The sequence below is a fragment of the Panicum hallii genome, chromosome 9, assembly GCF_002211085.1.
Source record: "Panicum hallii strain FIL2 chromosome 9, PHallii_v3.1, whole genome shotgun sequence".
Classification (NCBI taxonomy): Eukaryota; Viridiplantae; Streptophyta; class Magnoliopsida; order Poales; family Poaceae; genus Panicum; species Panicum hallii.
In genome coordinates, this window is record NC_038050.1 from 61,516,537 (window position 1) to 61,533,136 (window position 16,600).

The following is a 16,600-nucleotide window of genomic DNA, read 5'->3' on the forward strand; positions in this document are numbered from 1 at the left end:
TACGTACCAAATACCGTGGCCGGTAAGGGTACCATATTCTTTGCTGTGCTATCTCGAGAGTTCTTAAATCTGGAGGAATTGGAGCCCGGCATGAATTAGCGCAACCTGCTGCTCTCTCACTCCCTGGTGTCAGCCTGTCACCAACCAAGCCAAATCAGGATCCTTCCGCTTCCTAACCCTGACTCATCTCGCGAATTCTTAAGCTTATCGCGCCATCGGACGGGACAAACAAACCCGCGGGCGCTTTTTTTTTAAGATGATGAATCATCACACGGTTCGAGGCAATTCCCAAAAAGGGCCCGAGATATTTTCCCTCCTCTGGCCCACTGGCGCCGGGCCCCCGAGCCCCGTCGCCGGGTATAAATACCCCGCCGCGCTTCGCGTCGCCCACAGCCACAGGCAGCCCACTCAGCGCAGCCCGCCAGACCGGAGAAGCGCTGCGGCCTGCCATCCATCTCGGCCGTCGCGAGCGCGCGCTCCTCGCCTCCTCCTAGGACTAGCAGCTCATTCATTTGTGTGTGCGGGTTCCTGATCCCGTCGGTAGAGAAGAGAACCAATGGCCATAGTGCGGGTGGCCGAGGATGTGGAGGCCGGGGTGGTCGGGGCCGGCGGCGGCGGCGCGGGCTGCAAGGTGACGGAGCCGCTCCTCCGGCGCTGCGGCAAGGAGGAGGAAGCGGAACCCAATATCCGGGACGAGGCGGAGGCGTCCGAGTGCGGGAGCCAGGGGCGGCTGCAGGCGGACGACGGAGGGTCCCTGCGGATGGTCCTCGTCTCCACCGCCGTCGCCGTCTGCGGCTCCTTCGAGTTCGGCACCTGCGTAAGCCACCTCCTCCTTAACTACGTTCCTTTCAAACCTGTACTCTGTTTGGCGGCGCGCATTCGGCACTTGCCTCTGGGAGAGAAACGCTGTGATGCGAAAACGTTGCCATGGCTTTCAGGTTCCACGAAGCATTGCCTAATCTTTCGAACATCTCGTCGTCCCAAACACGATGAACCTTCTTTTTGTCAGCTGCCACCATTTGGTTTACTGTAATGCCTCCAGGGAAAATGTTTCAAAACCAAGAAAAAAGAAACATACTACCCGTATGCGTTTGCAGCATACAAAGCGCGCACAGTGAAACGAACAGTCGAGCATAGAAAAAAGAAAAATCAGATTTGGACGTGTCTTCGCAAAAGGACCTTTTTCTTGCTAGAGGACAAGATTTCCTCTTCCAATCATGGAGTTGGGACATATAATACTATATCTGTTGTTCCACTAGAACGTGCTGATGGCGCTTTTCTTATGTCGAATCGTGATGCATTTGCTCGGCCATGTTTCTTTGCAGGTCGGCTATTCTGCGCCCACGCAGTCAGGAATCATACATGAAGTCGGGCTATCTATCTCTGAGGTCTGTGACAATATCCTTGAAAACAAAGTGTTCTTCAAACTTCAGCACATTGCCACGTTCTTTAATCGCAATTGTGGTAACTGAAATTTATCATCATGTATATAAACCAAGGAAATGTATTATGAAACTACTTTTGAAACAGTTTTTCATATCATTTTCAAATGTTCACTTCACTCTTAGTGCACCAAAATTACATTGATGGCAAATGTTTAGGGAGAATGTTTAGGTTGTCTTAGTGCGCTTATTTTTTTAACCAAGGGAGTTTAGCTTGAACAAACTTTTTGAGTAATGCCTTTGTAGATTAAATGTACTTTGTTTGATTCTGACATTTTTCTCGGTTATATTGTGACGTGTTTGTCAGTTTTTAACCTGCAGTTTGCAATTTTTGGATCTATATTGACAATTGGAGCAATGATTGGTGCTGTTACTAGTGGGCGCCTAGCAGATTTTCTTGGACGTAAAATGGTAAAATTACTACCCTGTCAGTTGGGCCGATTTGCTTAGTGTTACTGAAGATTGTCTCTCAGTGTCTCCTCTGCTATAATATTGTAACAGACCATGCGGATATCAGCCACTATTTGTATGTTTGGTTGGCTTTCTATACATTTGGCTAAGGTTTGTTCTTTGATACAACGCTTGATCCAAGTCTTCTGTTCTGAGAGACCATTTCCATCTGTAACACTGCAACTTGTCATGAACGTGCAGAGTGCTATCATGCTCTATTTCGGCAGAATCTTGTTGGGCTTTAGTACTGGAGTTCTTTCTTATGTGGTACGCACCTCATGCATCTCTGAATTAGATTCACTACACTGCTTACTCTATCCTATCTCCGATCCCTATCAATATCAGTTCCATCATTCATGTTTTAGCATTGATAACCTTCATTTTAGTGTACTGATGCGCTGGATCTGGCAGGTGCCTGTGTTCATAGCTGAAATAGCACCAAAGAATCTCCGAGGGGGGCTTGCAACTTCAAACCAGGTTTGAAAACTAGATCTCAAGAATCCCATAACTCGCATTTGATTTTTTTTAACTGTTAATATTGACCACTGGATTTCTTCTTCATTTGCAGTTATTGATCTGTTGTGGAAGCTCAGCTACCTATATAATTGGGGCCCTGGTTGCATGGCGCAATTTGGTACTAGTGGGTAAGTTGTGTTCACATCAATATGAGATTCATGGATATACTTCATATTTATGCTGGATGGAAATGAGGAGAAGTTACCGTGTGCAGGTTTAGTGCCTTGTGTCCTCCTGCTAGGTGGGCTTTTCTTCATTCCGGAGTCTCCAAGATGGCTGGTAAGGCACTTCTGCTTAGGTGAATGTTATGTGAAACGTGACTTTTTGTATTAGATGTGTTTGTGGTGCACAACAATCAGCTTCCATGCAAGAGCAGTTTTGTTAGGACATACAAAGTGTGAGTTTAATGAGTTCAAATTACAGGCTAATGTCGGAAGGGAAAAAGAATTTCATGCCTCATTGCAAAAGTTGCGAGGAGAGGATACTGACATATCTGAAGAAGCAATTGAAATTAAAGTTGGTTTATGTCCTAATTGGTTGTATATATTGGAATTTATAACATGAAGAAGATTATGCTCAAACTGATATTTTATTCAGGAGTATATTGAGTCGCTCCGTAGCTTTCCAAAGGCCAGGCTTGAAGACTTGCTTCTCAGTAAAAATATAATTGCTGTCATTGTAAGGAAGCTTTCCAACTACATACTTTTACAATATGCGTCTCTTTTTGTCCACTAAATTTGGAATTTAATAATATGAAACTTTTTTAGAAACATTTGTAAGCTGGCATATAATTGTTGATCTTATATGCGCAGGTGGGTGTTGGCTTGATGGTTTTTCAGCAACTTGGAGGGATAAATGGTGTCGGCTTCTATGCAAGCTATATCTTCAGTTCTGCAGGTGTGCAAATATCTCTGATACTGTCGTGTTTTTCTGACAGTCCTTTATGAATTTGTTGGTTTTATCACAACTTCAGGATTTTCTGGAAAACTTGGAACCATCTTGATTGGCATAATTCAGGTTTGAGAAAACCACTTTCAGTTGGTAAAAGTTACTAATTAGAACATTTTGTTCATAACAATGATTGTTTCAGATTCCAATCACATTGTTCGGGGCCATTCTCATGGATAGGAGTGGGAGAAGGTTTCTTCTGATGGTATAAACACTATAAAGCTGAGCTGATGTATACAAAGAAAGATTGTTAGGTAGAATGTTTTGTGAGATGCTTTTGTCATTTAGGTCTCCGCATCTGGAACATTTTTGGGCTGCTTCCTGACCGGGATATCCTTCTTCCTAAAGGTAAATTTGATGCTCTTAACCTAGTATGTGGAGGAAAAAAGAACTTTCGAGACTGACAATATGTATGATACTGTCTTAAGTTAGTTAATGTCAATCACTTGGGAACTTACTGGTAAAAGTTGCAACACATGCTATTGAAAAATGTTTTCCTTTGTTCCTGTATAATAGTGAATGCTTAATTCCCTGTTAGGCACAAGGACTTTTCCCAGAATGGGTTCCCACATTGGCTCTTTCCGGCATACTGGTAAGCGGAACTGTATCCCTGTACTTTCAGTTTTCTTCAGTTACAATTTGAAATCTTGAAGTACCCTAAGCTGTACTTATTCTATGTCAAGCCGCTTGAAATTATTATATCTAGTAAAGGTGGCGCATTGTGGAAGATACTTATCCCCGTAAGCTATGTGTCATGCACTCTAGCTATCTGACATTCTGTCAATGTTGCTACTTCCTGAAATAGGTGTACATAGGGGCATACTCGATTGGAATGGGTCCTGTCCCTTGGGTAGTCATGTCTGAGGTAAAATGGCATCTGGATTGGCTTTGATGATGATTCCATAACATGGCTGAAAAATGGTACATTATGTATGCTGGCCCTTATACGAATTTACCTTTATACGAATTTCCTGCCTGCAGATATTCTCAATCAACATGAAAGCAATTGGTGGAAGCTTGGTGACCCTTGTTAGCTGGTTAGGTTCCTTCGCGATTTCTTACTCGTTTAGCTTCCTCATGGACTGGAGCTCTGCAGGTATTGCACCTGACGCTATTGCAGTTCACCTTTTACTTCTCTTGTTTAAAAAAAATGCGGCGTTGTTATGAAATTTGCCTAGTCAGAAACAAACTTTCAGATTAAACATAGAAGGCATGGAATGGACCCTTCATGCTTACGTTTGTTCCATTGCTTGTGTGTAGGGACCTTCTTCATGTTCTCTGCAGCCAGCTTGGTCACTATACTCTTTGTGGCAAAGCTGGTCCCCGAGACCAAGGGAAGAACACTTGAGCAGATTCAAGACTCTCTAAACTCCAGAAGATAATAATGAATTTACACCACACAACAGAAGAATTCTAAGATGAAAAATGATATACACTTTTACCTTCCTGCCTACACGGCGGCCTTCACCATCGGACTTCTGCCCATTGCAGGAGCCAGGAGATAGAAGAAGCAACTTTTCGCCTCCTCCCACTTCCCCTTCCCTTCTCCCCTGCCTGTCTCCCTGTATCTGTAGTGTACCCTCTGTAGTTTAAGGACGACGCAGATTGAGGTTATGTAGTATGTACCATGTCCCTCCAGATTATTGAGCAGTAGCTGAAACGACATTATGTACCATGTACCTCCGGATTAATGAGTGTCGAAGTGGATTGCCCTTCTTCCCCTCTCAGATTAACAGGGGCGGGCCCAGAATTTAAAAGGTGGGTATTCAAAATTTGAAAGGGTGTACAAATTTTTTAACAGCCTAATTATATATTAATAGCATATAATTGAGTACTGACAATATAAATTATACATGACTTGAAATATTTAATCTATAGAAATTTTATAAATTGCAATAACATCTTTTACAAAATATGGATGAATTTAAAGTTTCTAAGCCAACTTTAATTGTAAAAGGCTCGGTTAAGCTTGCCAGCCACCCCTTGCGCCGGATAGGGGCTGGAGTTGCGCCTAAAAAAGCCTGCCGGCTTCCGGACCGCCACTACGGCGCTGCTGGCAAGGCTGCTGGATGACTGTTGCACGCGCCCTCACCATTTGCGCGCTGGTCAGAGCTTGCACCCTTGCCATCCACGTGCTCGCCGCTGGCAGCAACTCGCGCGCCTCGCCGCTGGCCTGCTCAGTGCCTCGCCACACGCCGCCTCGGTTGCCACCTTGCGCCCTCGTTGTGCCTGGGGAATCGGGAGCGGGCAGACCTGTAGAGACAGGGGCAACCAGCTGGGGTGGGGCCGGGGGAGGTGTTCGGGCCATCTAGGGTTGGCCTAGGTCAGGCCGGCTTTGACCGGCCCGCCAATTTGCTCGAGTGGCAATTTGGGCCGTCGGTGGGAGAGGGAAGGTGGGCTACTACGTATTTTTTGTATTTTATCCGAACGAGAGATTCAGAATTTATTCAGTGCTTGTGTGTATTCATTTTTTTTATTTTTTGCTTCATATACTTGAAAAATACTACATATATTTTTTTTGCCCAAAATAATAGGTATTTAGTTGAATGCCCTTGATACAATGTAGGCCCGCCCCTGCAGATTAAGCTTTGGGTTGAATTGGTTCGCTCATGCAAATCATCACATTTTGTCTCCATGATCATCGTAAGATTATGGTGGTACAATTTGCAACTTGCAACTTGTTGCTATGTTACCATGAATATTCCTTCTATGCATCACCCTAGCCTCTTGCAGAAATCTAAAAATTTTAGTTGTAATATTTATGAACTTTTGAGAAATTTATGGAATTCACATGTATTTTGAAAGCCATTTTCAGTTGTAATATCTGGAAAGGTTTCTAGATAGAAAAAGAAAATAAACAAGACACAGAAAACAATGGTTGTGTCCTCCGCGTTCCCGTGACATTCTTGAATCTGAATAAAGTTAATTGCGGAATTTTGAAATCAACACTATTTTCTTGTTTATTGAGGCATTAGGGGTGTTGGAAAATCAGCACAGGTTGATGTTCTGCTCACTGTTCTTTTGGGGAGTGTGAGAGCTGAGGAGAGACATTGATTTTGCGCTGCATTGAGCTGCTCCTTGCTGGCGGCCTTAGCCTCTTATTTGTAGCGGAGAGATATACTACAAGACAGCCATAGTGGCTTACTCTCTAAAGCAAGCACTTACATTAACTTGACTCAGCACACTAAGACAAAGACTTGATGTATTGACTTGACTCAAACTACTAGTCTAAGTCTTGATTAGCCTTTCTTTGAGGGAAGAGGAAACCGATCTAGCTAGGAAAATTAGACTAATACTGGTTAGACAAGCCAAGGAAAAAAGAAGGATGACTAGTAGGCAGATCCTGCAGTACAAAGCTCCAGATTTTGGAATGTATTTGAATTTTTTTCAACTAAATGCTGGAGCCTGGAGAAGTACAGCTAATTAGAACGACGAATAAATTGCAATTCGACACCGATAAAAGAACCACACCATCCTGTGCGACACAACTGAACGATATCACAGCCTATGTTTGATTGGCTACTGTCAGTGGATATTCCATACCTTCTTGCATTATAAAAAGATTTTTTGCCGACAAAAAAAGGTGTGGCGCGCACCGTCACATGGCACTCCCTGCTCCGCCACGTATGGCTGCCACGCTCCCTTCGTCCGCCGTAGCACCGGCGCTGCTCCTCCGCCGCCACACCGGCGCTTCCCTATCCTCCCGCTGCCGCCGGCGTTGGCAGCGCCCGGCTGCCAGACGGCGCGAAGGCCCCGGAGCTCCGCTGGGGATGCGGGGCGCGCGGGAGCTGCCGCCAGCAGCGCCTGACCGATGCAGTGGCGCGCGCGGAGCCACTCCGGCGGCGGCGGCGGCGGGGGAGGCGCCGTACAGAGGCAGCGAGGCGCAGGGGTCGCTCTGGATGGTCTTGCTCGCCACCGCGGTGGTCGTGTGCGGCTCCCTCGAGTTCGGCACCTGTGTGAGAACTTATTCTGATTTAGCCATAAGCCATATTACTGCATATATATTTGTTTATGAATTCCACAAGCATACTTATAGCGGAGAAAATTTTAACCTGCCGTTCTTGATTTGTTTCCAATGTGGTTTGATCGTCATGCTATGCAGGTCGGGTATTCGGCACCTGCTCAAGCCGGAATTGTAGGCGACATTGGACTGTCTAACTCCGAGGTAAGTTGGCACTTGGCATACACATCCTTCTCAGGACCACGGACACTAACATCTTTGGTGCCTCTCTTGGCTGTGGATCCATAGTAGCAGAGCAACAAAAGCTATTTCATTTGATCAAAGCTGAATATGAATTTATTGTGACTATCTCACAAAAGTTTAGTTGATGAAGTAGCTAGGTATTATGATCTGAAATGTAACCAAGCTACCGATCCCTTTGAACTTGTCTTCTTTTATTTCTCGAATTTCGATTTCGATTTTTTTGTCTAGAAAATATACTGTTGGACAGAAGGCCGATCTGTTGGTTTCGACAAATCATTTTGATTCATGTCAATCTTGTAGTATGGTGTCTTTGCATCTGTCTTGGCGATTGGAGCAATGATTGGTGCTCTGACTAGCGGCCGTCTGGCAGACGTACTTGGACGCAAAATGGTGAACTAATTCAACTGTTGATCGGGATAACTCACGTGGTTGCTCATATTCATCCTCATGATATCGCTTCCATTTGCATTCATCACAGACCATGAGGTTTGCGGCAGTTGTAGGCATTTTTGGTTGGCTTACTGTATATTTTGCCAAGGTATGTTCCACCATCAGCTATTCTATTGCTTCATATGTTATTTTCTAGCTACAAATCTATAATACTTGCCTCTGGAATGACATGAAGGATGCTATAATGCTCTATGCTGGAAGAGTTCTGTTGGGCTACTGTACCGGAGTTCTTTCCTATGTGGTGAGCACATATAGTTCATTTGTTTTGATATGCACCTGAAATTTTCATTTTTCTAAAACTTTGTTTAGACAATTAACACATGTTCCAGCCTCTGCAAAACAGCAAAAGTTTGCACACAGCTTTAAAAACTTTCTTAAGACCTTGTTTTATTTAACAACATCCTATTCAGCTGCACTAACATTTCCTGGGGTTATAATAACACAGGTGCCTGTGTTTATATCTGAAATAGCACCAAAGGATATCCGAGGGGGCCTTGCAACCTCAAACCAGGTTACAGAAATTGGAGCCGAAGTGCCTCTTCTTTTTTAGTGAATCTTAAGAACTAATATAGGCACTTTTGCATATGCAGTTGTTCATCTGTTTAGGGTGTTCAGCTGCTTACATTATTGGAGCACTTCTTTCATGGCGCTCTTTGGTTGTAGTAGGTAATAACCATTTTTTTTTCTCCAATACAGGGAGTAACTATATCTTTACATGTATGTTGTCCAGCATCAAGAGAAACTAATGTAGCATTTCATGCAGGATTAGTACCTTGTGTGGTCCTACTTGTGGGGCTTTTCTTCATTCCAGAGTCTCCAAGGTGGCTGGTGAGACGGTAACTGATTTTGCGCGTAATATGGTCATGATGTAAAAAGTTGATTTTTTTTTTCTAGTTGATTTCATATATTGTTAGAGGTAAATAACATAATTTTCTATTGTCCATGGTTTTCATCTAAGGATGGCGGTCATGTGGCAGGCAATTTTTCTCATTCTGTTTGTTTCCAAAGATATATGTATTATAAATTCTGAACTTGTTGATTTTTACTTATAACAACAATATTTTGTTACATTCATAATTTGTTTCTCATTGCAACACATGGTGAAATATATCAAAATAATAATAAAAATATAAAATATAGCCTCGTTAGTGAAAGAAAACCTTGACTGAAGTGGTAACTTCTAATTGTACTATATTCTTTGATGATATTACAGGCCAACATAGGGAGAGAGAAAGAGTTCCATGCTTCATTACAGAAGTTTAGGGGGAAAGATTATGACATTTCTGAAGAGGCTACTGAGATCAAAGTTATTTATTCCCAACACAACTTCCATTTATCAAACAATGTGGACCATAAGATATTCAGACTAAATATTTTATTCAGGGCTATATAGAATCAAATCATAGATTACCTAAGGCAAGGATTCAAGATTTGTTTCAGAGAGAAAATATTTATGCTGTCACGGTAAGAATTATATTCACTTGATTTATTATATAAGACCTTATCATTTTCTCGTAAAAAGCAAAAAATCAAAAGTTAATGGTGCAAGCTATTATTTTCTGGGAAAGTGTGAAAGTTCAGAGCTAACTCTGTAACTTCGATACCCAGGTTGGTGTCAGTCTGATGATTTTTCAGCAACTTGGAGGAATAAATGCCTTAGGCTTCTATACAAGCTATATCTTTTCCTCCGCAGGTATCTGAACCAGATAGATTATTTTCTCCTGACAAAACGAGGTATCCACAATTGCTCTTTCCTGAAACTTCAGGGTTTTCTGGAAAACTCGGCATCACCTTGATTGGCATTATTCAGGTTCAGGATTAGCCACTTATTTCAATAAAAGTAACTGGTCATAGCATTTTTTTCTATAATTACATTTTTTTCAGATTCCAATCACATTGGTTGGGGCCCTTCTCATGGATAGGAGTGGAAGAAGAGCTCTTCTTTTGGTATGGACACTCCAAAACTGACCTGGCGTACACACAGGAAAAACAGTGTGATGTGTGTTCTTCTTCTTTTTAGGTCTCTTCATCTGGAACATTTCTTGGCTGCTTTCTAACTGGGTTCTCATTCTATTTTAAGGTAACATAAATGTTTTAGTCTGTCAATTTAAAGAGGAACAGTTCAATTTAATGTTTAAAATTAGCAATTAAATGGTATTAATATTTACAAAAAAATATTGTTAACTGTTGAACTTTATAGCATGTTCTAATTTGGCTCTGTGGTTGTCTATTGATTCGTTCAATTGTAAATTTATTTTGATTCCTTTGGTCCATGTTAGTTATTTGAGAGTGTGTTTGCACGCAGTCTTTAAGGTAGCTGCAGTTATGAATGTTGCGCTCCTTGAATTGCTCAAGCCCTATTTGGAAAGCAACAAAATGTAGTAAATGAGTATTTTCTTTTCTTTATCTTTTGATTTGTGTTGTTATCCATGATCTCTATTCTTACAGGCACAAGGACTGTACTCACAGTTGGTTCCTTCTTTGGCCCTTTGTGGCATATTGGTAAAATTACAATAACTGAAACTCCTATATCTATGTAATTTAAATGCTAATTTATCTATTCCATGACTTCAAGCTAATTCTAAGAGAATCTCTAGAAAGACCGCTAATCGGGATCAACACTGTACATTCTGAATTGATACGCAGTCCTCCTGCGTGTTCGAGAAAAAAACATTGTACATTCTGAAATACTGAAATGGATCCTTTCTGAAAATAACACCATTGAACTTTTGGAGACTTTACACTGTGATCCTTCTTTCTAATAAAATAGGTATATTACGCAGCATACTCAGTTGGAATGGGACCAGTTCCTTGGGTTATCATGTCTGAGGTAAGAATTCCTTGGGTCTGTAAGGGACTCATGTTTTCAGCTGTTGATCTCCTGATTTTTTTTTTTGATAAGATCTCCTGATTTGTTGCCATAGATATTCTCAATCAACATGAAAGCAATAGCTGGAGGCTTGGTAACCCTGGTCAGTTGGATTGGTTCCTTTGCGATTTCTTACTCATTCAACTTCCTTATGGGTTGGAACCCCGCAGGTAAAGCTGTTTATCATTGCAAAATAGGAGGGGGGGGGGGGGGGGGGGTTGGATAGGAGACGTTTTGAAAGGAGCACTTAAAAACAACAGGCAATTTGAAAGGAAACATTTTCAGTAGCTGAGAATTTAGCCACAGAAGTATCTGATTCGAAGCTGCAACGTGTACATGTTTGGTTGATAACTGTACGTAACTGTTGGATACTTTCTGTATGCAGGTACGTTCTTTTTGTTCTCTGCAGCGAGCTTGGTCACTGTTTTGTTCGTGGCAAAGCTAGTACCAGAAACTAAAGGGAGAACACTGGAAGAGATCCAAGCATCGCTCCAAGCCAGCACGTGAGAGACTGATGAAGGACGTACGCACGCACCTTACCCACAAGGGATTCAAAACATTGTGGTAAATACTCACCTCTTGTAAATCGTTACCCGCAACGGATTCAAAGCATTGTGATGAATACTCACCTCTTGTAAATTCTCGCCTCGTGTTAAATTCTTGTGATCTGGTGAAGGATGTTTTTACTAATTTCACCTCATGTGAATTCTTCTTCATTGTACCTTTTCAAAATATAAGATTGTTTGACTAGGTACGGTCTTTAAGGTCATACTTTGACATTAATAGTATCTCTTATGCTACATTGCTAATGACCATAAAAGTGAGATCATGTAAAAGTACTGAACTTATGTTCTATAGTCAAGTATTTAAGATATAGTTGTTGACCAAAGATTAAGACTCTTCAATTTTGGCATGCATCATGCACATGTGCCTTAAAAAGCAAAGTGTAATTGAAAATTAGGATTCATGATAATCAAACTGAACAAAAAGGAGGAACAATTGAAGACGCATGTGTGCTCAGATTACTTCCATACAGAAATCATTGCCTAAAAATAAGACAGACTCAAATAAAGCTGCTGAGTTCATTGCTCCATTGCTTGATTTGTCCTAAACAATCTTCATCTTGATGAGTTTCCAAACTGTTTCCGGGGAACTCTTCCAACCAACAAGGCCGGCTATTTCACCGTAATCCTGAGGCCATATGTTGCCCAAGTCTCGAAACTTTGCGGTGTTCCAGGAAGACGATCTCTTTGTAAGGATGAAATCCTAGAAAACCGGAGCCATATTGCTAGTATCAAGGACATTATCATTGTCAGAGTTCCACTCAAGGTGTGTTCGTTTCCTAGGGTCTAAAGTTTAGACCCGTCACATCAAAGAGAATCTTGTCATTTAGAAGTATTAAATAAAATCTAATTACAAAACTAATTGCAGAATCCCAGGGCTAATTCGCGAGACGAATCTAATGAGGTATATTAGATCATGATTAGCGGATGATTACTGTAGCATCACTGTGGCATATTATGGATTAATTACGCTCATTAAATTTGTCTCGCGAATTAGCACCCATCTGTGCAAAAAGTTTTGTAATTAGACTTTATTTAATACTTCTAAATGATAAGATTCTCTTTGATGTGATGAGTCTAAATTTTAGAGGGTAGGAAACCAACGCACCCTCAATGCAAATTCCGCTTTCGCTACCGCAACGTAGTTGTCAGCTCCACGATGATTCTTACGACGATAGTTATATTATCTTGTAAGATCCAAGGTCCTCTATTTTGCCGATGGTAGTCCTCAAGCGCATGCAGCTTACGTGCAAAGGACCTAAGGTTAACATGATGCTTCAACACCCACTCCATCTGACCATATGATTCATTGAGGTGCCAAATGGGAAGATCATGGAATCCATCTTCAGAGGTTGTACAATACACCCCCTTCTCTGATCTTCCTAAACGGAGGTATGTCTTGTCCCTCGGCGTTTTTACTATTTGGTACTTGGCATCTGACAGGGATATCCTGCAAAAAGTAAAAATGTCATCAGGCAAAAATTACACGCTAATACAGTCAAAACATTTTACTATTGTAAAACATAATTGAAACAGTGCCTTGTGATAAACACGTCGCCTAGGCAATGCACGTAGAGCGCCCCTCGCCAGTAGGCCGTGTGGTTGGGCACGTTCCAGTTCGGACTTGAATTCATGTCCGCGGAAACTCCGGCCGCCTCCCCTACGCGAAGAAAGGACGCCTCCTGCCACCGCCGCGTCGCAGACGAGAACACCTGCGTCGCGTAGGACGGCGGCGGCCACTCCGATCGCAGCATTTCAGAATCCAGCTTGGTCTCGTGCTCCTCGGGGAGGACGGGGATCAAGAACACCTCGTAGTGCGGCGACACCGTGGGATCGTACACGATGCAGGCCGCCTGGTCGAAGGCCTCCCCGAAGGTCGGCGGCGGGCTTGGCGGCAGCCGCGCGAACCGCCGCGTCGCCGGGTTGGCGACGTACCGCACGTGCCCGTGCCACCCGCAGAGCAGGAGGCCGGCGCAGTGGCTCAAGACACGCCGGACGGCGGGCATGAAGTCTAGGCTTCCAGAGATCGGCAGCCTGGAGGCGGAGGGCCTGGAGAAGAACTCCGGCGAGTAGAGCGCGCAGTACTCCATGAAGATGCCGCCCACGGAGCGCGGGAGGAGATCCGCGCGCAGCAGCCGGCGGGCGTCGATCGCATCGCGCCACGCCCTGCAGATGCACCGGGACGTGGCCAGGCCGCGCGGGGCGAGGCGCCGGAGGGCCTCCGCGAGGACGTCGTCGGGCAGCTCCCGCACCGCCGCCGTCATCGCGTTGGGTGATATTTGTTTGTGTCGGTATATATATATATATATATATATATATATATATATAGATAGGGGTACCTCCTGCTAGGGTGTCCAAAGCTTGGCGCCTCACAATCCGTAATCTCCCTTTCACCTACTGGGGGACGTGGAGGCCCGGGCCTGACAGCTGGGACCGTGGTCCCCGGACCCTCCCCGTGCTATTACAAGTCCGGAGCCTCCACGTCCCCAGGAAGGCTGGGGAGCTTTCGGGAAGCCTTCGCGGACCCGGTCTCTCCAGGGAGGTCCGGAACTGCCGCGTGTGGTGGCCGGTCCATCACAGGCCAGCCCGCTCCGACCGGCCTCGGGGGCCCGGACCCCCCATCCCCCGGGAAGGGGCCCGGTGCCGCCACGTGCCGTCCTACAGAAGGGGCGGGGCTGGCCCTTCCGCGTACCTGCGGCTGGAGACCCTTCGCGGGTCACCTCTCCACCTACTAGCATTTAATGTAGTGGCTGGGCCGGGCGCGCCCAAGTCAAAAAGAGCGGCCTGCCACTGGCACATGGGGCAGGTATGCTGACACCACGGTAAGCCCGTCAGTTTCCAAGGCGGCGCGTCGTATTACCGCGCACAGTACGCGGACTGTGTGCAGTCCCGTCACGGCGTTGTGCGCGTGATGATGGCCTGTAATAGGCGAGCCAAGGCGTGCGCGGTAACAGTACGCGCACCACGGGACAGCTCCGTCTCGCCCTCTGACCGAAGGCCTCATCCCAACAGTGACAACACGGCTTCACTGTTGGGTAACGCTGACGCCGGACACTGTACAAGACAAGGCTGTACGCGGCCATATCCTGGCTGTAGATATGCACATCAACTTCTCGATCGAGAGGACTACGGAGAGGCGCTCGAGGAGATGACCTCCATATCTCTCGTAGTGCAGCTCCTGTAGTCTGGACCCACCTGTCGGGGTCCCGCACAATGTAAGCGCTCCCTTTGGACTATAAAAGGGAGAGTGCACTTGTTAGAAAAGTCCCAAGTTCCAGGTTGCACACACACAAGCTTATGCTGCTTTCCATTCAGGCTCACGCAGCCAATACAACACCAAAGTGGACGTAGGGTATTACGCTCCGGCGGCCCGAACCACTCTAAATCTTCGTGTCCTTCCTGCGTTCATCTGTCCACCGATCGAGCGCTCCTAAGTCTCCTCCAAACCCATCCTTAACTAGGACTAGGCGGGTGCTTTCCGCCACCCGGCTGGAGAATTCCTCCGACATTTGGCGCGCCAGATAGGGGCACTTAGGTTTGTATAGCACTCGGTCGACCTCCTCGACTCCTGCGATGGCACAGGAGAACGGTCATCATGACCTCATGGTTGGTGAAGAAGTGGCGTCCACAACGCCACACGCTTCGTGCCGTCCCCCCTCTCGGGCGGCCCCGCGTGCTGCTCCACAGCGGGCAGCAGAGCGGGCCTCTGTGGCCCAATCGGTGCCTTCACCGAGTGGGCCCCTTATGGCAGCCAGGGAGTTGCTCCGCAACCCCCCTGGTGAGGCGGCGTCGCCAGACGCGCACAGACAATGGCGTGACGACATCGATCGCCTCCTCAACCTGGCGCAGGCTTCCCCAGGTCCAGCGGGGGGGTCTGTATCCAGGCAGCACCGTCGTCAGGGCGGCGCATCCGGTTCTGTGCACTCACCATCCGTGAAGAGTGCACGGACCGAGGACCTCCGGGCGGAGCTCAACCGCAGGCATGCGGGAGAGGATGGCAGGATCTCCATCGAGCGAGCACGAAACCGACGGCTCAACATTGAGGGTCGGGACCTTGCGCCCAAGCTCGATGCGGCTGCGGCCGGGCCGCAGGGACTCCCTCAGGCACCGGTGTCGGGCGTGGGCTGCGCGGCGCTCGCAGACCACCTCCGCGCGGTCGTCTGGCCGTCCAAGTTTCGACCTCACCTGCCAGAAAAATATGACGGGTCCACCAACCCGTCAGAGTTCCTGCAGGTCTACATCACCGCCATCACGGCAGCTGGAGTTAACGAAGCCGTCATGGCAAGTTACTTTCATGTAGCCTTGACCGGGCCAGCCCGGACCTGGCTCATGAACCTTACCCCGGGATCCATCCAGTCCTGGGGTGAGCTCTGCGCACAGTTCACGGCGAACTTCGCCAGTGCGTACCAGCAGCATGGCGTGGAGGCCCACCTCCACGCCGTGAGGCAACAACCCGGTGAAACCCTCCGGGCTTTCATCTCCCGCTTCACCAAGGTACGTGGAACTATCCCACGTATCTCAGATGCATCGATCATCACGGCCTTCCGACAGGGGGTCCGAGACGAGAAGATGCTAGAGAAGCTGGCGACCCACCAAGTGGAAGCCGTCACCACCTTGTTCGCTCTGGCGGACAAATGCGCTCGGGCTGCAGAAGGCCGTGCATGGCACTCTGCAACCCATGCAGGACCTGCTCAAACGAGTGGGCCCAGTGTCGCTGCCCCTGGCAGCGGCAAGAAGAAGAACAGGAAGAACCGTGATTTCGACAAGTCACGGATTGGGGGTCCGGCCGTTGCAGCTGCGACGACCGGGGGCCAGAACTCCCGTGGTAAGCGCCCACGACAGCAGCACACCGACCCCGGGTCGTGTCCTGTCCATCCTGGGGCTCGCCACAGCGCCACTGAGTGCCGCGAGATCCAAAAGCTCGCGGAGCGCCTCAGCAAGAGGCAGGACCAAGCCTCCAAGGAAGGCTCCTCCCCTCCGCGGCGGTCCGGCAAGGAGAAAGCCCTCGACGCCGACGCGGCCGCAGCTGAGAGGGAGTTGGGGTACGAGACCCCGAACAAAGACCTTAAGGGTCTCTTCCATCAATCCGACTCCGAGTCCGGGGGTGACGAGCGCCGCAAGAAGCTGTACGTCATGTACGGCGGCAGCTCAGAACTTG

General features: G+C 46.5%; 3 protein-coding genes across 5 annotated transcripts; 2 read left to right on the forward strand and 1 right to left on the reverse strand.

Moving 5' to 3' along the window:
• Positions 1-556: 556 nt before the first annotated feature.
• Positions 557-5,130, forward strand: LOC112874970 (sugar transporter ERD6-like 16). The gene is made up of 18 exons (XM_025938609.1): positions 557-817; positions 1,326-1,388; positions 1,764-1,853; positions 1,944-2,003; positions 2,094-2,159; positions 2,304-2,369; positions 2,461-2,536; positions 2,623-2,687; positions 2,832-2,924; positions 3,006-3,086; positions 3,221-3,305; positions 3,382-3,425; positions 3,499-3,561; positions 3,645-3,704; positions 3,895-3,948; positions 4,162-4,221; positions 4,338-4,452; positions 4,617-5,130. The coding sequence occupies exons 1-18, from the start codon at positions 557-559 to the stop codon at positions 4,736-4,738; spliced, it is 1,524 nt and encodes a 507-aa protein (XP_025794394.1). The 3' UTR covers positions 4,739-5,130.
• A 1,799-nt stretch (positions 5,131-6,929) lies between these two features.
• On the forward strand, positions 6,930-11,650 carry LOC112874969 (sugar transporter ERD6-like 16). Of its 3 annotated transcripts, none has more exons than XR_003225082.1 (17): positions 6,930-7,312; positions 7,459-7,521; positions 7,861-7,950; positions 8,039-8,098; positions 8,186-8,251; positions 8,456-8,521; positions 8,601-8,676; positions 8,774-8,838; positions 9,224-9,316; positions 9,394-9,474; positions 9,619-9,703; positions 9,777-9,820; positions 9,895-9,957; positions 10,031-10,090; positions 10,459-10,840; positions 10,935-11,049; positions 11,265-11,650. XR_003225082.1 is itself a non-coding variant. In XM_025938607.1 (17 exons), the coding sequence occupies exons 1-17, from the start codon at positions 6,959-6,961 to the stop codon at positions 11,384-11,386; spliced, it is 1,605 nt and encodes a 534-aa protein (XP_025794392.1). In that variant the 5' UTR covers positions 6,932-6,958; the 3' UTR covers positions 11,387-11,650. The 3 variants fall into 3 exon arrangements, 2 of the variants coding, with proteins under 2 accessions (XP_025794392.1, XP_025794393.1); XM_025938607.1 differs by lacking the exon at positions 9,619-9,703 and having other exon boundaries at positions 6,932-7,312; positions 9,704-9,820; positions 10,459-10,512; positions 10,781-10,840; XM_025938608.1 differs by lacking the exons at positions 9,619-9,703; positions 9,777-9,820; positions 10,031-10,090 and adding an exon at positions 9,704-9,744 and having other exon boundaries at positions 6,932-7,312; positions 9,895-10,009; positions 10,459-10,512; positions 10,781-10,840.
• A 923-nt stretch (positions 11,651-12,573) lies between these two features.
• LOC112873292 lies at positions 12,574-13,706 on the reverse strand. The gene is made up of 2 exons (XM_025936284.1): positions 12,982-13,706; positions 12,574-12,892 (listed from the first exon to the last, which is right to left on the reverse strand). The coding sequence occupies exons 1-2, from the start codon at positions 13,704-13,706 to the stop codon at positions 12,574-12,576; spliced, it is 1,044 nt and encodes a 347-aa protein (XP_025792069.1).
• Positions 13,707-16,600: the final 2,894 nt, after the last annotated feature.

Excerpts from the sequence above, each read along its gene's own strand:
- LOC112874969 (XM_025938607.1), top strand. The coding sequence starts at position 6,959 with ATGGCACTCCCTGCTCCGCCACGTATGGCTGCCACGCTCCCTTCGTCC. Across the intron at positions 8,252-8,455 it reads CCGGAGTTCTTTCCTATGTG|GTGCCTGTGTTTATATCTGA; the intron begins GTGAGCACATAT and ends ATAATAACACAG. Across the intron at positions 8,522-8,600 it reads GCCTTGCAACCTCAAACCAG|TTGTTCATCTGTTTAGGGTG; the intron begins GTTACAGAAATT and ends TTGCATATGCAG.
- LOC112873292 (XM_025936284.1), bottom strand. The coding sequence starts at position 13,706 with ATGACGGCGGCGGTGCGGGAGCTGCCCGACGACGTCCTCGCGGAGGCC. Across the intron at positions 12,893-12,981 it reads GGCGACGTGTTTATCACAAG|GATATCCCTGTCAGATGCCA; the intron begins GCACTGTTTCAA and ends TACTTTTTGCAG.
- LOC112874970 (XM_025938609.1), top strand. The coding sequence starts at position 557 with ATGGCCATAGTGCGGGTGGCCGAGGATGTGGAGGCCGGGGTGGTCGGG. Across the intron at positions 1,854-1,943 it reads ATTTTCTTGGACGTAAAATG|ACCATGCGGATATCAGCCAC; the intron begins GTAAAATTACTA and ends ATATTGTAACAG. Across the intron at positions 3,426-3,498 it reads TCTTGATTGGCATAATTCAG|ATTCCAATCACATTGTTCGG; the intron begins GTTTGAGAAAAC and ends TGATTGTTTCAG.